The sequence below is a fragment of the Anarhichas minor genome, unplaced genomic scaffold (assembly GCF_050575085.1).
Source record: "Anarhichas minor isolate MPS153535 unplaced genomic scaffold, ASM5057508v1 ptg000058l, whole genome shotgun sequence".
Taxonomy (NCBI): Eukaryota; Metazoa; Chordata; class Actinopteri; order Perciformes; family Anarhichadidae; genus Anarhichas; species Anarhichas minor.
The window spans coordinates 3,158,073-3,179,071 of record NW_027466504.1 but is presented as its reverse complement, the minus strand read 5'-3'; the positions used below and the strand labels follow the sequence as shown (position 1 = coordinate 3,179,071).

General features: G+C 44.0%; 1 protein-coding gene and 1 long non-coding RNA gene across 2 annotated transcripts in view; one reads left to right on the top strand and one right to left on the bottom strand.

The window, feature by feature from the left end:
* Positions 1–20,999, top strand: part of LOC142932981 (uncharacterized) — a 285,143-nt gene that overhangs the window by 242,447 nt on the left and 21,697 nt on the right. The window lies entirely within an intron of this gene.
* Positions 8,324–20,973, bottom strand: LOC142932714 (uncharacterized). Its single transcript, XM_076076731.1, has 2 exons — positions 20,487–20,973; positions 8,324–9,624 (listed from the first exon to the last, which is right to left on the bottom strand). Exons 1-2 carry the CDS (start codon positions 20,656–20,658, stop codon positions 8,471–8,473), a joined length of 1,326 nt encoding a protein of 441 aa, XP_075932846.1. The 5' UTR covers positions 20,659–20,973; the 3' UTR covers positions 8,324–8,470.

The window sequence follows — 20,999 nt, the reverse complement described above, 5'->3', positions numbered from 1 at the left end:
GCTTGTTTTAAGTAGAGCTTTTATCCAATCAGACTTCACCTCTGTGTCTCTAGGTAAGAAGAGAGGCCCGAGGCCTGCAGACTCACACGTGCATCCATGTGCAGTTTAAGTGAATGGGGACATGTTGGGATATTCTTTGACGTGTCAGCGCCTGCTAGCCGGCCTATAATGACGTCAGCATTACATGCCGCTCAGTGTCCGTGTGCAGCTCTGCCGTGAGGTGCAGAGTGTGCTGTGATTGGTCAGTGGGCGAGCACGTGACTATCGTGAAACGAAACTTAACAGCAGAGGCTGTCGGGTAGTGAATCACATCACGTGATGCAGCTCAGCCAATCAAATATGGGCATTCTGACCCGAGTGAGATGTACCACACACCATGACACAGGAGACTGAGACGAGGAAAGACTTTGCAGAGCAGTACATTCAACGTTCAAGTTGTGAAAGTAAAATCCTATGATACTCTCTTTGCTTCGTGGCTTGTCATTAAGGAATGATGGTGGGTACCACAGCCAAACCAGCTGAGAACATTATATTTTCCTGAATTTAGGCTTTTGCATTTTCTAAATGCTCTAGCATTATTCAAACATATTGTAAGACTTGTACCGAATGGTTTAATACGAAGATGTACATAGTTACAGCCTTAAAAACGAATAATAGCTGTGGCGCCATCATGTGGTTATATGGTGGTATTTCAGCTGCAGGGCAGTAGTGAAGGCCCAGGTATAAAATGCACGGCCCGCCACTGGTATATATGATAGCTTAGCCATCAACCTCCTGTCTCCCACCACTTCCACCGTATCCAGTGGACACCCCAGCTGGCCTTATTGATAAGTTTGTTTAGTCTGTTCCTGTCGGCTGTCGAGATACTGCTGCCCCAGCAGACCACTCCATAAAAAATGGCTGATAATAATAATAATAATAATAAATCGATTTTATATAGCGCTTTTCAAAATACCCAAAGACGCTTTACAGGGCAAGGACAAACAGAACAAACAAACAAACAAAAAAAAAAGAAAGACAGAGGAGCAAACAAAACAGAACATGATGCCACCACAGAGTCAAAGAAGGTCCTCAGGAGTGCTCCCTGCACTCCAAAAGACCTCAGTCTCCTCAGCATGACCTTCCTTAGCTAAGAGCAGTAGCTCACGTTTACTTTCATATGATCCAATGACATCTGCACGTCTAGATTAGCAAAGAAAGACAATCTTTGGTATTTTCTAATTCTGTATGTCAAGCACAAATTAAATACTTCCCTAAAAGCAGAAACCTTCACAATTAGTTGTTGCATTGTGATTATATTCCTGTATTTGACTTGTATTGCTGTATCTGAATTCTTCTGAATCTTCCGTCTGCAGTTAATCTGCTCACATGATTTCAATCATCACAACTTTGGCTTGCAAGAGCTGTTCCAAAACACAAGCACTATTCTGTCTAAAAATGATTGTCATCAGTGAAGTTTCCGTGGTCGGAGAGAGGACTGAATCCATCCTCAGTAGTCAAATACTTTCAAAAAATGTTCTTTTCACATTCTATATTCGACCTATTTACAAGTAGATGAAGGAGATGAAATAAAAACACATCAGTGCTGACAATGTCTCCTTGTAACATCAATCAGGCACTTCAGTCCATCTTTAAAAAGTTGTGGCAGATTATTGACAGCATTGTCCAGCAGTACACTCACATCTCGGCACTGTAGAGCAAATTCCCTCTCTGCAGCTTCCTGGTCCTGTGCTCTGTGAAACGAGTTGCTGCCAAAGTGTAACACATGTGTCAATGAGCCCACCTCTTGTTCAAAAACGTCTGCAGCCGCTGATGCATCCAGCAAAAGGTCTGTGGACAGCAGTCAGCCAGAGCATGAGGCTCCCGGCTCTCCTCTAGAGATCCAGCTTTGTATATACGTACAGTCTAGGGTTTTAAGTGCGGTGTAACCCAAGCACTATTTTTTTTAGTGGTACAAAATATGCCTTAACGGTATTCAAAGTTTTATTTTGAAGGGTCATTTGGTGGACAGCGTTCAGATGACAAGAAAAAGAAGCACAGAAGAAGTGAAAAATATAGAAAGTAATTTACAAAATAGAAATAAACTGTCCATGTAGAAAAGCTGTTCATGAGAGGAGCTGCCGTCGAGCTGAATAGTTCAGTCCAAATGTGTTCATCACAGTAAACATCACTGCTGCGAGGCTGTTGTGTGGACCTGCTTTGATTTATTTTGCTGGTGATGAACACAAACTGCTGTGTTGTTTAGGCCGATGGAGAGATGCAGTTGGAGAGTATTTGAAACTTAGGTTACCAGGTTAGTGGGTGCATGAATTCATTGTTGGGACATTTGGGGATGGCAAAACTCAGACTGTTATCAACAACACTCACATATTATGAAGGTCATATGGTGTATTGATAATAACAGCAGCTGTAAGAGAGACAAGAGCGAATGGAGAGAGGAACAACTGTGTGTTGTTTTTCATTGAATGACAGACACTATTACAGCTTTTAATGCAGTTGAAATGAATCACACCAGATTTTTCAAAGTAATAGTCAAATACTGCAGGTGCAGTTAATGGAAGCTTCAAAGATTCCAATCACAGTAGCAGAATGAATACGAATATGAATATAAAGCATCTCACATTTATCGTACAGCATCCCAAATATGCTTTCCAGACCAGATGAGAGTTTCTGTTTCAGGAGACAGAGATTTCTGTTAGTGCATGCAGTGTGAATGTTTTGTAGTGGACATTTATATCTGCAGGCTTCAAGTTCTATTACAGGAAAAATTAGAGATTGCACATACAATATGATGACTGAGGTGTTTATTCAATAAAAGAAAATACTTTAAATGTTCTACAAATATATTCATGAGAATCAGCCTTTCATTTCGCCCAGTACAGAGCACAGTCTGCCTAAAAGGTATTTAAAGTTTTATTTTGAAGGGCACTTTGATTAAGAGGGAAAAGACAGGGAGAAGAAGCATAACAACATTTTAGATGTTTTTTGTTGGTTGTAACACAAGCGCTTGACTGTTGATAGCCAATCACAACAGCTGTTACTGTGGCACTGCTGGACTGTAAAATAATGGAGTTTCTGCCACCTAGTGTCACATTTGGCTTTTGCAGCGATGGACAAGCGATTCAGATTCAGATCCCTCAAAAAGTTTTATTTTGAAGGGAAATTTGGTGGAACGTGTTCAGATGACAAGAAAAAGAACCACAGAAGAAGTGTGCAGGAGATTTGTGGAGTTTTGTCTTTTGTGTTTTTGGATTTGTGTGTTGAATTTATGAATTTCCGGACAGAAATTGTTAAATTGAGTATGGGATTTGTAATTACTACATATACTTTCGGTATTTAACATGATTGTTTTCCATTGGTGGTCAGTGATTGCAGTTTTAAGCTCCCGTTCCTATGATTGCCTGTTGCTGTGAGTATTTTCCTCTTCAGCTGACCTGGGGAATGATTGTCTCTATCTGCTCTGGTCCATGACCTTCCTTATATTGGGGTACAGAGTTTAAGAAACTGCGAATTTGTAAAATTCTGAAAAAGTGCGCCTTGGGTAGTAGCCCGTACTCTTCCTGAAGTTGATTAAACGATTTCATGGTACCACCTTCATAGAGATCATTTATCACCTGAATTCCATATGTGTTCCACTCTTTAAAACAAGGGTCAACACAAGAAGGAACAAAAACAATTGGTGCATAAAAAGAGTATCTTCTGTTGATGGAAAATGCCTTCTTTACACAATAAAGTTGTCCCTAGTTGCTGATGCTTTTTAAACATTATTTAAGAATGCTATACTTGATAATGAGAACCAGTTACATCCTTGCAATTCAAAGTTTGAACATGATGATTTACGGTCTTGCGCCCCCCATTCTGATAATTTTTCCAACTGTATAGACCAATAATAGTATTGAAAGTTTGGTACTGCTAGACCCCCATTTACCACTGGCAGTTGGAGTTTCTCCAATCTCATTTTCGGACATCTATTTTTCCGAATTAACTTAGATGTGCTCCTATGCAGATCTTTAAAAAAAGATACTTGGGAGGTCATTAGGTATCATTTGGAAGGGATACAAAATTCTTGGGAGTATATTCATTTTAGTAACGGCTATCCGTCCCAGCCAAGAAATTGGAAGTGGCACCGATCTAAGTAAATCCAATTTAACCTGTTTAAGGATAGGATACAGATTCATCTTCACCAGATCTTCCAGTTGGTAGAATATATGGATTCCTGGATATTTAAAGCCATTATAAGACAAATGTAATGGAGATAATATACTGTTATCTGGTTCTCTACTGCCTCCAAGTGGTAGGGCAGTATACTTACCCACATTGATCTCATAGCCGGAGAGACTACTAAATTCATTGATTGTTTCTATCACAGAGGGTTTGTTTAGGGTTGCAGAGAAATATCAGTATATCGTCCTAATACAAAATAATATGCGCCATTTTCCCACTGTTAATACCATTAAAAGGGGCAGTGGACAACCTTGACGAGAGTGAACCGGGGTGAAGTGAGACCGTTGGCCATACCCATTGCTTTTGGAGAGGTGTACAGCCATTTTACCCAACTTCTAAATGTATTACCCAGAGAGAAACTTTCGAAAATGTTGAACATTGTCAAAAAAGAGAGTTGAGATCCCAGGAAAGCTGCCTTAAATGAAGGAATACAGTTCGATATGAAAGTAGGCAAAAGGGACACAAAGCATATACTTATAATTAAAGGATGAAATCTAGTAAACATTTTAAAGCAAGTGTGTATAACATAAGAATAATGAAGTCATTTAACAACTGTAAAACTGATAATAATAATGTATGTGTAACTGAGTAAAGTGAAGTCTGTGTGTGAGAGGAAAGAGCTGATGTAAGCAGGGTGGGGGCCTTAACGGATGAAATCATAACAGATGTTGGGGTGTTGTCCGAACACATCCACGGGTGTAACCTGAAACACACTCGAACATTGAGGAAGTGAGAGCATCCACGAGGGAAGTTAGGTGTGTCCAGCACACACACACAGAAAGTTAGGGTGTTGTTCGCAGCACACACACATAATCAATGATGTCATGTAAATCACATGCCGAGGGAGGGAGTGTTGGGGAGGAGGGGGGAGAGAGAGCCCAAAAGTGTTATAAAAAGAGAGACTTGCAAAGAGCAAGACGGGATTCAACGCGGGAGCCACCCAAGTGCTCCACAGAGGAAACACTGGACCTCGACAGCCGCATCGGAGGACTTCGTCTCTGTTCACGGAAAGAAGACAGCCGTTCCTGGACAAAGATTGAAAGACGGAGATTGTCCTCTCCCCCCTGTTTGACTTTAACAACCGGACAACAGATGGACGCAGCCGCCCCAAAGACTTTGTACTGAGCCTGAGGGATCGCTGAACGGACTTCGTTGGCCGCGCAGGAGGAGCCGAAGGTTCGGCCTGGCCTTCGCTCCTAAAAACCCCAAAAGGACTTTTTACCACATCGAGAATCCAGCTCCACCGAGCCGCCTCGGCATCGAAAATTAATGAGTATAACCTAAAGAAGAAATTGTAACCTGATCGAATCAAGTATAGTATTATTTTTATGTGAGCTGTAGCTGTGCCCCTGCTAATATCCTGCAATAAATATCTAATCTGCATTTAAAGTAAATTTCTCAAGAGAATTCAGTTGCTGAAGTAGTAAAAGTTCCTCGTGGCAGTAAAAGGTTAAATCTATTGTATGTTTATCAACAAGAGTTCTTAATGGTTATCCTAGTGACCGGACCACTTAACAGTCCCTTACGGTTTTGGTTGTAATCCTAGCCGTTAAAACCTAACCTGGCAATTTACCAAGAGCCCGGATCCAGAAGAGGAAAGCTGCCATAACTGACGCGACTAGGTAGAAGCGCCCGGCCAGGGTGGCCCCTCGGCCGAGTGCACGTTACCAGTGGAAGCAGGGTAGACGTCAGGAGTAATGGTAGTTAGCAGAAGCCAGGCGAGTTTCCTCGACAGAACACCAGCTCGCCAATCTTTTAATAGAGAGCTGAGTCAGTAGGTAGCCCCGTATCGGGCCAGAGAACCCCCGGATCTAACAACATATATTGCCATTTCATACGATCGAACGCTTTCTCAGCATCTAAGGAGAACATCATAGAGTCTAGTCTAGAGGTTTGCTTTTGGCATATTGAATGACCCCCAATAGATGCCTCACATTAGTGTAGGAATGACGACCTTGCACAAATCCTGTTTGATCAGGCCCGATAATGGTAGGTAGGATAGAGTGGAGTCCTTTAGCTAAAAGCTTAGTCAATATTTGGTTTTCCACACATTGCAAACTAATTGGTGTATATGAGTAAGGCTCCTCTGAGGTTTTCCCTTGCTTTGGTATTAATTAAATTGCAGCCGTCTGTGTTGATTCAGGTAGTTTTTGATTCAGGAAGGAATATTCGTACATTTTACTTAAGAGTGGACTAAAAATGTCTTTGAATACTTTGTATATTTCTGGGGGGTAAGCCATCTGGACCAGCTGCTTTCCCAGAGGGGATGTCATCAATAGCTTCCTCTATCTCTGTAAATGTAATTGAATTATTCAAAGCCTGTTGTTCCAAAAAGCTGTTTATTTGAGAGTCACTTTTATGCATTTCTGATTTATATAGTAATTTCAAATTATTGGTAAATTTGCCATTAATCTCCTCAGATTTTCAACAACGTTTTCCACTCGAGTTTTTCAGACATGAGACAGAGTTATGGCTATTGTGGTTGCTTAAAAGTTCTGAAAGTAAATTACCTGGTTTGTTGCCGTATTCATACAACCTTTGTTTTTTTGAAAATAATACAGTTTATTGTGAAATTAAAGTATTAAGACCAGCCCTTACAACAGTCGTTTTCTTTCTTGTTTGTTCATCTGTTCACAACATAGTAATTCTGCCTCCAATTGTCTGTTCGGATATTATTTTCTTCTTCTTTCTGCTACAAAATTAAATAATTAGCCCTCTCAAATATACTTTAGTATATTCCAAGAGTATAGAAGGATTTACAGAACCAGTCATAAATTTCCAAGAACACAGAAAGTTCTTTCCTGATGTAGTCACAGAATTCTGGGTCTGATAAAATGGCTTTATTGCTTTGCCATCTATAGGCGTCTACCGGGCATTGCAACATTAAAATTAGACTAATGGGGCGTGGTCTGATATGTGAATTGAGCCAATCCTACAATTTAGTCCCGAGGATGCTAATGTACGTGGAATGAGGGTTTGGTTATTAGTAAGTATAAAGGTTACATGGTTATTATTTGTCAATGTACGAAAGGGTTGCACAGCGAAATTTAGATTGTAGTCCCAAACTACATAAGAAAGAAAACAAACAGCACAATATAAATTATACATGGAGGACGGAGGATGAATTGAGGAGTCTCACAGCCAGAGGGAAGAAGCTGTTTTGAAATCTGGTGGTTTGGCAGCTCATACTTTTGTATCTCTTTCCAGACAGCAGCAGGGTAAACAGTGTGATAATTAAATCATTGATATTCATAAAAGTATTAATATCACTAGTATTATTAACATATATTAAGTATGACGGGGCACCACCCTAGGATCATGGACTGATAACCAAACTGTGGATAAAGTCTCACAATTGATGTTGACTAAAAATGCCAATAGTCAAAGTACCATTCCACATTCAGGAGTGAACAGTGGAGGCTTGAATCCAAGCAGTGACAATAACATCCAGCTATCATCACAACACATGTGGAGAAAAATAATTACAGAAACTGCTTCTTAAAAGTATAACAGAGTTTATTTATCTTAACAATACTGATCAAATTCAATAATGTTGTAAACAAACAAAACATCTATCATACAGTTACAATTATACTACCTAAAAACAACAAGCAATCACGTTGTGAGGGGAGTGTATGTATGTGAGGACATTTGTTTGTGGGTTAGTTTGGAAAAAAAAGAAGAAAGCACTAAAACAAGGCAGATCCTCACCGCAGCAGTAAAGAACAGCAACTATAATTTCATCACACAGAAGCCCGACTGGAGAACTCAGGTTCAGCAGCCTTGGCACCGGACCTTTATTAACTAATAAAGTACAGTTTACTGACTTTACTCGTGGTGGCGGATTTAAACATAACAAAGCTCAGCGGCGTAGAACTACACTAGCAGCAACAAGCCCAACAGTTATGTTACACAGCACTGACCGGAACTCGGTGGGCCGTATAATACACAATAACACGGTAAATAGTACAGTTAAACTTAAAACAAAACAAACAAGAATACAAACACACTATGACTTATCTCTGCCCAGACAAAAGCCTCTGACTTGAGATCACTTCGTAGTGGTTGGTGTGTTTCTTTTGACTTGTTCAGCGGAATTTCTCCTGCTTAGGACCGTGACTACACTTTAGTTCTGCATTGCACACAAATCTTTTATCACAAACTGAGCAACTGAAAGGTTTCTCGCCCATGTGAGTTAGCATGCGTCTCTGTAAACGTCCACTCTGTGAAAAAGATTTGTTACAGACTAAGCAGGTGTCTCTCCTGTGTGACATCTCATGTGTTTCTTCAGATTTCCACTTTTAGTGAAACTTTTACCACACTCTGAGCAGCTGAAAGGTTTCTCTCCCGAGTGGATTCTCATGTGTTTCTGTAAACCTCCACTGTGTGAAAAAGAGTTCTTACAGAATGAGCAGCTGAAAGGTTTCTCTACTGTGTGGATTCTCATGTGTTTCTTCAGACTTCCACTTTCAGTGAAACTTTTACCACACTCTGAGCACCTGAAAGGATTCTCTCCTGTGTGGATTCTCATGTGTTTCTGTAAACCTCCACTGCGTGAAAAAGAGTTCTTACAGACTGAGCAGCTGAAAGGTTTCTCTCCTGTGTGACATCTCATGTGTCTCTGTAAATGTCCACTCTGTGAAAAAGCTGTATTGCAGACTGAGCAGCTGAAAGGTTTCTCTCCTGTGTGAAATCTCATGTGTACCTGTAAATGTCCCCTCTGTGAAAAAGATTTATTACAGACTGAGCAGCTGAAAGGTTTCTCCCCTGTGTGAAATGTCATGTGTACCTGTAAATGTCCACTCTGTGAAAAACTTTCATCACAGACTGAGCAGCTGAAAGTTCTCTCTCCTGTGTGGACTCTCATATGTTTCTTCAAATCTTTCTTGAGGCGAAATCTTTTCCCACATTCAGAGCAGCTTAATGGTTTCTCACCAGCACTACATCTTGAATCACTGACAGACACGTCATCATTATTCAGAGAGTTTAAACCTGACTGAGGTTCTCTGGTCTCCTTCCAATCATCACTGTGTTCAGTCTCAGGTTCAACAGAGTCTCCAATCTTCTCATCAGTATCTGGTTCTGGATGTCTATCTGGATCTGAGTTTCTTCCTGGTTCTGGTCCTCCACAATCCTCTTCAATAGCATTTGTTTCCATCTGTTCAGTTTGTCTTTGATGAAGCGGTGAGTACTGAGCTTCCTCTTCATCATCTTCACTCTTCTCAAGAGTGAATGAGAACTTGATATCAGCCTCCTCCAGCCCTTGAAGCTGTTCTCCCTCCTGACTGGTCCAAAGTTCCTCCTGTTCCTCTTTAATGTGTGGGGGCTCTGGGTCCTCCTGGTCCAGACTGGAGCTCCACGCCTGCTGCTCTCCTTTAACCACCACCAGCTGCTGGACATCTGTGGAAAGAAATTAAATACATACACACCTTAGAAAACTAATTTCATGTTAACAACTAATCAACGGATATCACTACTTTCCTATAATGTGGGGAGACATGTTGCACATTTTGTAGGACATATTTGGACCTCATTAAAAGTAAAACAAACTAAAAACTGTTGTGTGTTTCACCTGGCTGTGAGACAAAGTTTCCCTTTGGGGGAGTTGTTCTTGTTAAAATGCTCATGTGCTTGTTGCTGCCAAAACGTATTGAAGCATAACCTAATGGTGACTGTTGACTGAAAATAATGATGGTCATGAAAAGATAAAAAACCTGCTTCTCTCTGTCTCTGAGAGTTGGACATTGTGCATATCAACTGCATGGTAAATGAGACAGCGATTGTGATTACTGACAGTGGCAATCATGTGGCAAGCGAGCTATAATAAAAAGAAAATTTAAAATAAAAGTTTGAAAAAAATTGACTATTTGTGTGCGTGTGTTCTATTTCATCCTTACTGACCAGAGGCAGTGCTCAAGACTGGATATCTTCCGTCTCGCCCACACGCAGGTCTTTATATCTACAAAGTCACGTGTGACCTCGGTTGACCCCAGCGGGTATAAGTTCCGGTGTCATCCCTGAGATCAGTCCTGTTTCATCTTTTTGCTTACGCAGGCTAACTACCATGGTAGCATTAGCTTAAGCTAAATTTGTCTACGATTAAAGATTTCTTGGAGCTTGTAGCCTTGTGACCACCAGTCAGAGTTGCGGATCTCTTGCCCTCCAAAGGCTGCGACAAGCTGTCCCTCTTAAGAGGGAACAGTGTGTTTCAGCGGTGTGTAGCAGCCCACAGACTTCAGTCACCTCGCCCGGACCAGGGAAACCGGGGCACCCTCCCGGAGCCAGACCCAGGAGGGGAGCTCGTCGGCGAGCGTCTGGTGGCCGGGCCTTCGCCCATGGGGCCCGGTCGGGCTCAGCCCGAATAAACAGCATGGAGCAGCCACCCTGTGGACCCACCACCCGCAGGGATAAGCATCGGGGTCGGGTGCAATGCAGACCGGGCGGCGGGTCAGGCGGGAGGCCTGGGCGAGCCGATCGCCGGCAGCATAGACTAGCTCTAGGGACGTGGAACGTCACCTCGCTAGCGGGGAAAGAGCCAGAGCTGGTGCAGGAGGTGGAGCGGTACCAGCTAGATATAGTTGGACTCACCTCCACACACAGCACTGGCTCTGGAACCAAGCTCCTGGAGAGGGGTTGGACTTTGTCCTTTTCCGGAGTTGCCCAGGGTGAGAGGCGCCGGGCGGGAGTGGGGATACTCACGAGCCCCCGGCTGAGCGCCGCTGTGTTGGAGTTCTCCCCGGAGAACGAGAGGGTCGCCTCCATGCGCATATGGGTTGCGGGGAGCAAGGCTCTGATTGTGGTTTGTGCTTATGCACCAAACAGCAGTTCAGAGTATCCGGCCTTCTTGGAGTCGGTGGGAGGGGTCCTGGAAAGGGCGCCGCCTACCGACTCCATAGTTCTCCTGGGGGACTTCAACGCTCACGTGGGCAATGACGGAGAAACCTGGCGGGGGGTGATTGGGAGGAACGGCTTGCCCGATCTGAACCCGAATGGTGTTTTGTTATTGGACTTCTGTGCGTGCCATGGTTTGGCCATAACGAACACCATGTTCGAACATAAGATGGCTCATAAGTGTACCTGGTACCAGAACACCTTAGGCCGGAGATCAATGATCAACTTTGTAATCGTATCATTTGATTTGCGGCCGTATGTCTTGGACACTTGGGTGAAGAGAGGAGCAGAGCTGTTAACTGATCACCACCTGGTGGTGAGTTGGATCAGATGGCAGGGGAACCGGTTGGAAAGACCCGGCAAGCCCAAACGTGTAGTGAGGGTGAACTGGGAACGTCTGGTGGAAGACCCTGTCCGGGAGGTCTTTAACTCCCACCTCCGGAAGAACTTCTCACACATCCCGAGGGAGGTTGGGGACATGGAATCCGAATGGACCATGTTCAAAGCCTCTATTGTGGACGCGGCCGCTAGGAGCTGTGGCCGGAAGGTCATCGGTGCCTGTCGTGGCGGCAACCCGAGAACCTGGTGGTGGACACCGGAGGTGAGGGAAGCCGTCAAGCTGAAGAAGGAGACCTTCAAGGCCTGGTTGGCCCAGGGGTCTCCCGAAGCAGCTGACAGGTACCGGCAGGCCAGAAGGGCTGCAGCTGCGGTGGTCGCGAATGCTAAAACTCGGGCATGGGAGGAGTTCAGGGAGGCCATGGAGAAGGACTTTCGGTTGGCCTCTCAGCAGGGGGGGGGGGGGGGGGGACTGCTGACCCGGACAGGGGACATCGTCGGGCGGTGGAAAGAGCACTTTGAGGAACTCCTAAACCCGACCAACATGTCCTCTGCAGAGGAGGCAGCGCCTGAAGATCTAGGGGGAGGCTCACCCATATCCCTGGCAGAGGCCGCTGAGGTAGTCAAAAAGCTCCTCGGTGGCAAGGCGCCAGGGGTGGATGAGATCCGCCCTGAGATGCTGAAAGCGCTGGACATAGTTGGGCTGTCCTGGCTGACACGCCTCTTCAATGTCGCATGGGGGTCGGGATCAGTGCCCATGGACTGGCAGACCGGGGTGGTGGTTCCCATTTTCAAAAAGGGGGACCGGAGAGTGTGCTCGAATTACCGGGGTATCACACTACTCAGCCTCCCGGGGAAGGCTTATGCCAGGGTGCTGGAAAGGAGGCTCTGACCGTTTGTCGAACCTCAGATTCAAGAGGAGCAATGCGGATTCCGTCCCGGCCGTGGAACAGTGGACCAGCTCTTTACCCTCGCAAGACTACTGGAGGGGTTCTGGGAGTTTGCCCAACCAGTCTACATGTGCTTTGTGGACTTGGAGAAGGCTTTCGACCGGGTCCCTCGGGGGTTCTTGTGGGGGGTGCTGCGGGAGTATGGGGTGCCGGACCCATTACAACGGGCGATCCGGTCTCTGTACGACTGCAGTAGGAGCTGTGTCCACATTCTCGGCAATAAGTCAGACACGTTCCCGGTGGGTGTTGGCCTCTGCCAGGGCTGCCCTTTGTCTCCGGTCCTGTTCGTGACTTTCATGGACAGGATATCTAGGCGCAGCCGGGGGGTGGATAACGTCAGGTTCGGGGGTCTCGGGATCGCCTCTCTGCTGTTTGCAGATGATGTGGTCCTGTTAGCCTCCTCGGATCGTGACCTCCAGCATTCACTGGGGCGGTTTGCAGCCGAGTGTGAAGCGGCGGGGATGAGAGTTAGCACCTCCAAATCTGAGGCCATGGTGCTCTGCCGGAAACCGGTGGATTGCTCCCTCCAGGTGGGGACGGAGTGCCTACCTCAAGCGAAGGAGTTCAAGTATCTCGGGGTCTTGTTCACGAGTGAGGGTAAGATGGAGCGGGAGATCGACAGACGGATCGGTGCGGCTGCAGCAGTAAAGCAGGCGCTGCACCGGACCGTCTTGGTGAAGAGGGAGCTGAGCCGGAAGGCAAAGCTCTCAATTTACCACTCGGTCTACGTTCCTACCCTCACCTATGGTAACGAACTCTGGGTCGTGACCGAAAGGACAAGGTCGCGGCTACAAGCGGCCGAAATGAGCTTCCTCCGTAGGGTGGCCGGGCTCAGCCTTAGAGATAGGGTAAGGAGCTCGGTCATCAGGAGGGAGCTTGGAGTCGAGCCGCTACTCCTTCGCGTCGAAAGGAGTCAGCTGAGGTGGTTCGGGCATCAAATTAGGATGCCTCCTGGACGCCTCCCACTGGAGGTTTTCCAGGCACGTCCAACTGGGAAGAGACCCCGGGGAAGACCCAGAACACGCTGGAGGGATTACATCTCCCAGCTGGCCTGGGAACACCTCGGGATCCCCCAGAATGAGCTGGAACATGTTGCCGGTGAGAGGGAAGTCTGGGTCAGCCTGCTTGGCCTGTTGCCACCGCGACCCGACCCCGGATAAGCGGAGGAAAATGGATGGATGGATGGATGGATGGTGTGTTTCACCAAGTGGACCATCGAGCACCAGACCAGCGGACACTCCTTTCATCGGTCGTCACCAGTGTGAACATCAAATCGGTGAGCTCGATTAACATTGTTTCTATAACATTAGAGTTACTGTTTGTTCATTTTCCAAGGTTGGCAGAGCACTCTCACTCGAGCTAATTGAGTGGCATGCTAACGAGAGCGTGTCCTCTCGGTGTTGGCTAGATTGACAACGTACCACGTCAGTGAGAGTGTCCTCGCTCCCCTCTCACTATACGGACTGTTTTCTGACCCGTTTCTACAGTAGCAGAGTGCTCTCGCTCAGGCTAACTGGTGGAACGCCAATATTTACAGCGACTGTGCTAGTGAAGAGTGTCCTCGCTCCCCTCTCACTGACTGTTCCCTGCCTGTTTTAGTAGCAGTCAGCGGAGCCCTCCCGCTCGGACCTCAAACCTGCCCTACTAGTTGATGCGGGCTGCTGAAACTAGTAGGGTAGGGTTTCTCCAGAGTCACGGTTACGTTTAACTCTCCCGGTTGTAAGACATGTATGGCCCCTCTTCAGCGTGAAGACGGCCATGACCTCTGCCCCTCTTGTCTTGGCCTCGAGCATCTGAGGGAGGGCCTCTTGGAGAACTCATGCATTAACTGCGGCATCATGCCTCCCGTGGTAAGGTCTACTAGGCTGGCCAAAGTGGAACACCTGATGGGTGAGTTTGACCTCCCCCCTGTCAGGGCAGTTGAATCCAGCTCAATCTACCCATTTCAAAGCAGCGGGAAAAAAATGAAGAAAGAGTCGTAGCGCTAGTTAAATGTAGGCAGCTGTTTGTTTGTTTGTAAATCTAAAACATAACAGCAGACATAAGTAAAATAAAATGATTTTCTTGTTTTTCATTAGCCAGGCTACATCAAGTATATTCATGCACAATGATCTAGTAAATGATGCAAATAATGTTGGTGTGTCTGTTTGTTTGAGAGTGAGAGAGACTGTCTGTACATTTGTTGAAAGCCAGCAGTGGCTCTTAGGATTAGAAATATAATATAATAAATGTGAGTATTATTTTAGAGCCTTTAACATCAGCAGTGGGATGTGGCCTCCATGGGTCCCAAACCCTTTCCCTCCCTCCCACTGTAAATGCTTTATATAATCTGAAAAAAAACAAGCAATATTATAACATGATGGTGAAATTAGTCATGATGGAGAGTAAACAAAAGATGGTCATGCTTTTTCTGTTATTTATACAGCCTCCCAACCTGCAGAGACCAGACCATTATCTAGCTCCTCGTCTGCTGGACCCACGACATCCACCGGTAGTGTACTTAATGTTAACTTTCTTTGTATGCCAACCCATGAAAATCTGATAGTTTTCTTTCATTAAAGGTAATAAAAGAAAATCTGTTAATAGGTCACACTCCTGAAAAGATGGAGCAAACTGTTTGGGGTGTGGCCGGTGCAGGGAACCCGACCCTCCCAAGAGCTTTGAGGGATTGGTTTTGTGGGTCCAGTGTGACAGCTGCCACACATGGTATCACACCATGTGTGGGCTGGGACGAGGAGCTGGATGATGAAGATGATTATTTTAAATGTAATTTAAATCCTGATTTTTAATTTAATTTCTAATTTTGTTGTCCCATTTGTATCATCTTTTCAATCATTTGCATTAGTCACTTGTCTTTTGTTTTAGCAATGTAGCTTTTCAATCATGAATACTTTTAGGTTTTTAGTTGTAATATAACTCTTACTCTGCAATACAGTGTTATGATAGTAATTGTTGGAGCCATAAAGTAGTTTTGTTGTTTTCTTTTTTTTTTTTTTGAGGAAAACACGGGGTGGGTTTACACATGCAGTTCTGACATTGAACAGTGGACGGCACATTGACCTAAAAGTGCATATAGGTAATGAGAATCAGGTGGGTGTGCGCTGTCCGGTGGAGACGTGGCTTGAAATTTGTTACTGAGCGGAGAGGTTGTATTGGACAAACAAATTAAGTTAAAGGAATTTCACTTTGGATTTGCTGACATCTGGACTTGGCTGTGGAAATACTCTGCGAGAATACCAACCGACGGCCTGTATAGGTCCGGAACGGTGTGATTACACGTATCTCTTACCGGTCAGGATGGCAGGGAGAGAAGGGTATAGTGATAGCATGGAGTTAAGTGAGGAAGAGACAAGAAGTGGGAAGGAGAGTGAGTGGAAAGAAGCAGGGAAGAAGTCGGCGAATCACAAGAGAAAGAAAAAGAATTAAACAAGTTTGGGTGAAACTGAGAGTGAAGAAAAGGAAGAGGAAGTTGGAGAGCCAAAGGCGGAAATGTTAAATGTAGTGATACGATTTGAAGGAGGAGTAAAGAAAATAGACCCATTAAAACTGACCAAAATAATCAGAGCACAAGTCGGAGAAGTGAAATATGCAAGGATCTTGGGAGATGGAAATCTCTTAATTGGATGCAACAGTGATGCACAAATAGATAAGGCAAAGACGCTTGCCATGGTTGGAAAAATCAAGGTGCTTAAAGTTGTAAAAGTGGGAGAGCCAATGGCGGCAGGGGAGTGATATCTGTGTGCAAAGGAAAAAGAACGTGTGCCAGGTGTGGAGGAGAACATGAGTATGGAAAGTGTGGAGAAGGAGTCCAGCCAAAGTGCTGCAACTGTGGGGGGGGGGGGGGGGGGGGGGAAACATAGCGTTGCATATTGGGGATGTGAAGCAATGAGACGAGAGGTGGAAGTCCAACAAACAAGAAGGAAAGGAAATGTAACTTATGCAGAAGCAGTTTAAGTTGGTGAGGCAGGAGAAGCAGGGGAGCTTATTCGCAAAGGGCAAATGACAGTGGAGGCAGAAAGAAATGATAAGATCAGGGCAGAGAAGGAGAAGCTGGTGACTTTCATAGCAGGGGTGATAAACGCAACTGCTGAGGTTAAGTCTAAAACTGAAAGAATTGAAATAATCGTTAAGGCAGCAGTACATCACCTTGATATGATAGGTTTAAAATGGGAGGAAGTAAGAGACAATCTTAGTTTACAGGCAAGCCAAGAAACATGTATTGGTTGATAATAATGTTAATACTTCAATGGAATGCTAGAAGTTTGATTGCCAGTTTAAGAAATGTATAGATAGCAGAAGGGAGAAACCAGATGTTTTGTGGATACAAGAATCATGGTTAAAACCAAACTTGGACTTTGTAATGTATGGATATGTAGCAATTAGACGAGATAGGAAAGAAGGACAAGGGGGGGGGGGGGGGGGGGGGGGCTGTGTTACTTTTATAAAACAAGGGATTCCCCATAGAGTACTGGGTATAGGGCAAGAAATGGAGTATGTGGTAGTGGAAGTGTGGGTTGAAAGGAAGGAATTTGTGGTAGTGAATTATTATAATCCATGTCTGAAAATAGAACTAAGAAAATTGGAAGAAATAGAAGGGCAAGATAGGGCAAGCATAGTATGGTGTGGGGACTTCAACGCACATAACACATTATGGGGGAGTGGGATAACTGATGGCAATGGTCAAACCACAGAAGAACTATTGGATGAAAGGAATTTAGTCTGCCTAAATGATGGCAGTAAGACAAGGATTAATATCAATACAGGAAAGGAGTCTGTACCAGACCTAACACTAGTTTCTAATAACATTGCTGCAGTGTGTGACTGGAAAGCGTATCATGAAGCAACCATAGGCAGTGATCACTACTCGATATTCTGTAAAATAAATATCCATACATCAGTAACGGAAGTGGAAAATGAAAAACAAGCATAAAAGCAGTACCATGGTGGAACAATACTTGTAAAGAGGCAATTAGAAATAGAAACAGGGCAACTCATAACTTTCAGTATCTGATACAGTTCAAAAAGGCTCAGGCATTAGTGAGAAAGACAATGAGGCAGGCAAAAAGGACATATTGGAGGACGTTTTGTGACACAGTTGGAAATGCAACCCCAGTAGGAGAAGTGTGGGGGATGATTAGAAAGATGGGAGGGGCCAGAAGAGAGTGGAGTTATCCTGTGCTGACAACTGGAGAAGAAGTAGCGGTGACTAATAAAGAGAAAGCGGAGACATTGGTTAATACTTTTGTAAAGATACACGGCAATAACAATTTGTCTGACGAAGGAAAACGAACTAGAGAGGAAACAAGATTTGACAATAGGGAGGCTTTGAGGAAGAAGGAGAATACTGAAGATGAATTGAGTGTGCCATTTACAATGGGGGAGTAACCCATCAAATTATAGACCAATTACCCTAACATCACATATATGTAAACTTATGGAACGCATGTAAACGAAAGATTAATATATTATTTAGAGAAACAACAGATATTTAGTAGGGTGTCAGAGTGGATTTAGGAAAGGTAGGGGAACCTTGGATTCAACTTTATGTCTAGAAGATGAGGTAAGAAAGGCACAGGTTAATAAAGAAACTGTGGCAGCAGTGTTTTTTGATGTAGAAAAGGCTTATGATATGCTACGGAGGGAAGGTCTTTTGATAAAAATGCATCTAATGGGAATCAGGGGGAAACGGTTTAATTGGATAATGGACTTTTTAAATAAAAGAACTATCCAGGTAACAGTAGGAGCTGAAAGGTCAAGGAAATATGAGGTAGAAAATGGGAGTCCACAAGGGAGTGTGGTAAGTCCTTTATTATTCTCAATTGCAATAAATGACATCTTTGGAACGGTGTCACCAGATATGGGAAGGTAATTATTTGCAGATGATGGGGCCTTATGGGGAAAAAAGGAAGAAACTTGGAACATATTGTCCAAAAACTGCAAGAAGGGATAAAACAAGTTGAAATGTGGGGGAAGAAATGGAGATTTAAATTCTCATCTGAAAAAAGCTAAAGTAATGTTCTTTACGAGACAGAGAACTAGGAGAAACCTTCAGCTGAATCTGTATGAAAACAAGTTAGAAATAGTAGAGTAATTTCGGTTTTTAGTACACTTTGACAGCAGATTAACATGGAAAAACCACATTAAAAATGTTCGTGATAAGTGTAAAAAAGTTATAAATGTAATGAGATGTCTGGTAGGGTTGGACGGGGAGCAGAGGTTGCATCCCTGATACACATTTACAAAGCGCTAATTAAATCCAGATTAGATTACAGTGGTAGAGCAAATGGTTCAGCAGCAGAAACCACACTTAAACAGCTAGATGCTGTCCAGACCAGGGCCCTCAGGATTTGTATAGGTGCAGTAAGAACATCACCTGTGTGCGCCATCCAAGTAGAGACAGGAGAAATGCCATTGTGTCTTCGCAGAAAACAACTGTTGGTTAATTATTGGATAAATCTGAGAGGTCAATCATCCAGCTAAAAAAGTATTACAGGCATGTTGGGAAAGACATAAAGTACCAAAGACAAGTTTTGGCTGGATAGGAGAAGCAACAGCAAGAAGCCTAGGAGTCTGTGATATAGAGCTTTGCCCTACTGTCGTTAGGCCAATAACTCCTGTGTGGATGCTTAAAGAACCAGAGGTGGACATGGAGTTGCTGCAAATTAAGGTAAAACGTAAAGATACTGATTTAGTGAGTGAGTTCTATGAATACACAGATAAAAAATACCCAGAGCACGTGCATGTTTTTACCGATGGATCAAAAGATCCAGCTACAGACAGTACAGGATCTGCTGTTGCAGTTCACAAATTTTAAATATTTAAATGCACTTCAAATTTTTTAGCTGTGTATACAGTTGAATTGTATGCAATTTGTTGGGCCCTAGAGTGGGTTGAACAACAAAGACCAGACAAAGTCCTCATTTGCAGTGAGTCCATGTCTGCACTCGTTAGTCTGAAGTCAGGTGTGTCCAATACTCGACAAGATCTGTTACTAAAAATAATGTCAAATCACTCTAGAGCAATAGAACGAGGCACTGACGTTATATTCATATGGATACCGGCCCATGTAGGTATCAGAGGAAATGACAAACTAGCCAAACAAGCACTAAAGGAAAACAAAGTAGATGTATATATCAAGTTATCCAAAGCAGAGGGAAAGGGCATCATCAGGAAAAATATCAACAAAGTATGGCAACAACATTGGGACCAGGAGACACCTACATTCAATTCAGAGTAAAGTGAGCAGCGCAAGATACAGGGGAGGAAACAGGAGAGAAGAGGTCACAATATCAAGATTAAGAATAGGGCACAGCAATATACGCAGCACACTACACATGATAGGGAAGCACTGACAGGCACCAGAAACTGTACAACATGCTATCACCTCCTAGACACAGCTCAGAAAGGAGGGGCATGCTGGGAGAAATGCAAAGACTAGGGATGAGAGGAAGAGAGTTAAATAATATACGAGAGTGGGGATCTAGTGATCTGGGAAGAAAGTGCTTTACAAACTTTTTGCGAGCAACGGGACTGATGGGGAAAGTTTAGTAGTTGGGAACATAGGAACTGACTGAAACCGGAAGATGGCATTAATGCAACAAAAACCATGCAAGCTGCCGTTAAACACCACAGAAGAAGACGAAAATAATCTGATGTGTGGACAGGAAGCTAACAGTTTTGACCGTGTCAAAATGTGGCGTGTCAGCGTGGAGTTTCAATGTGTTGTATTATCCTGTGGTGTTGTGTTATGGTGTCAATGTGCAAATGGTTTAAATGGATCAACGGATCGAAAGACAGCGCACTGGACAGTGAAATGTTTGTGGAACACGCATCCGAACAAGTTCTCCCGTTTGCCCCCAGTGGCTTTAGGATATAAAATGGATATTTGTTAAAGTCACTACAGTAATTGATATATATAATATGTGTGCATAATTGTTAAATTCCATGCCTCAGCTGGTGTTTTGTCCTGACCAGGAAACAATTTCATTAACTCTCTTATGTGACATGAGCATATTTTAGATTGCTGCACGTTCTCATTTCATCTACTTTCTACCAAAAAAGATGCTGAGTGTTTAATGAACCAACCTGCTCTATGTAACCGAAGCTGAGGGTTGAAAACAGCGTCCAGTAGTTTCCGTTGTCGCTCATTCTCCTCCTCATACTCGGTTATCGTTCTTTCAAACATACCAAATATCTCTTCAGCAGCCGCAGTTAGTCGCTGGTTGACAAACGATCTCAGCATTTGGACTTTAGACATTTTCACACAACGACAGAAACGTTTTCTCCACACAAACTCTCTTTCTCTACATTAAACTCTGACTAGCGCTGTGTTGCCAACTTCCGTCCCCGTCGGTCTGTTTCCAGCTAGCATGCTAAGCTAACTTCAATAGCTTTGTAGGCTACCGGGAGATGAGTCAGAGGAAAAACATCCAGAAAAAAAAGGTGAAGAGCTAAAAGTCCATTCAGACAGGTTTATCCAGACTTACAGAGACTCTGATGGATCAGTACTGGTGGAGCTAACTGATACTTTATCAACACAACAAAGAGACTCTGCTATATCTACTAACGTTAGGCGCCATATTGCTAATGGAAGAACAT

Coding starts and splice junctions, on each gene's coding strand:
- LOC142932714 (XM_076076731.1), bottom strand. CDS start 20,658: ATGTCTAAAGTCCAAATGCTGAGATCGTTTGTCAACCAGCGACTAACT. Junction 9,625..20,486: donor GCTTCGGTTACATAGAGCAG/GTTGGTTCATTA, acceptor TTCTTTCCACAG/ATGTCCAGCAGCTGGTGGTG.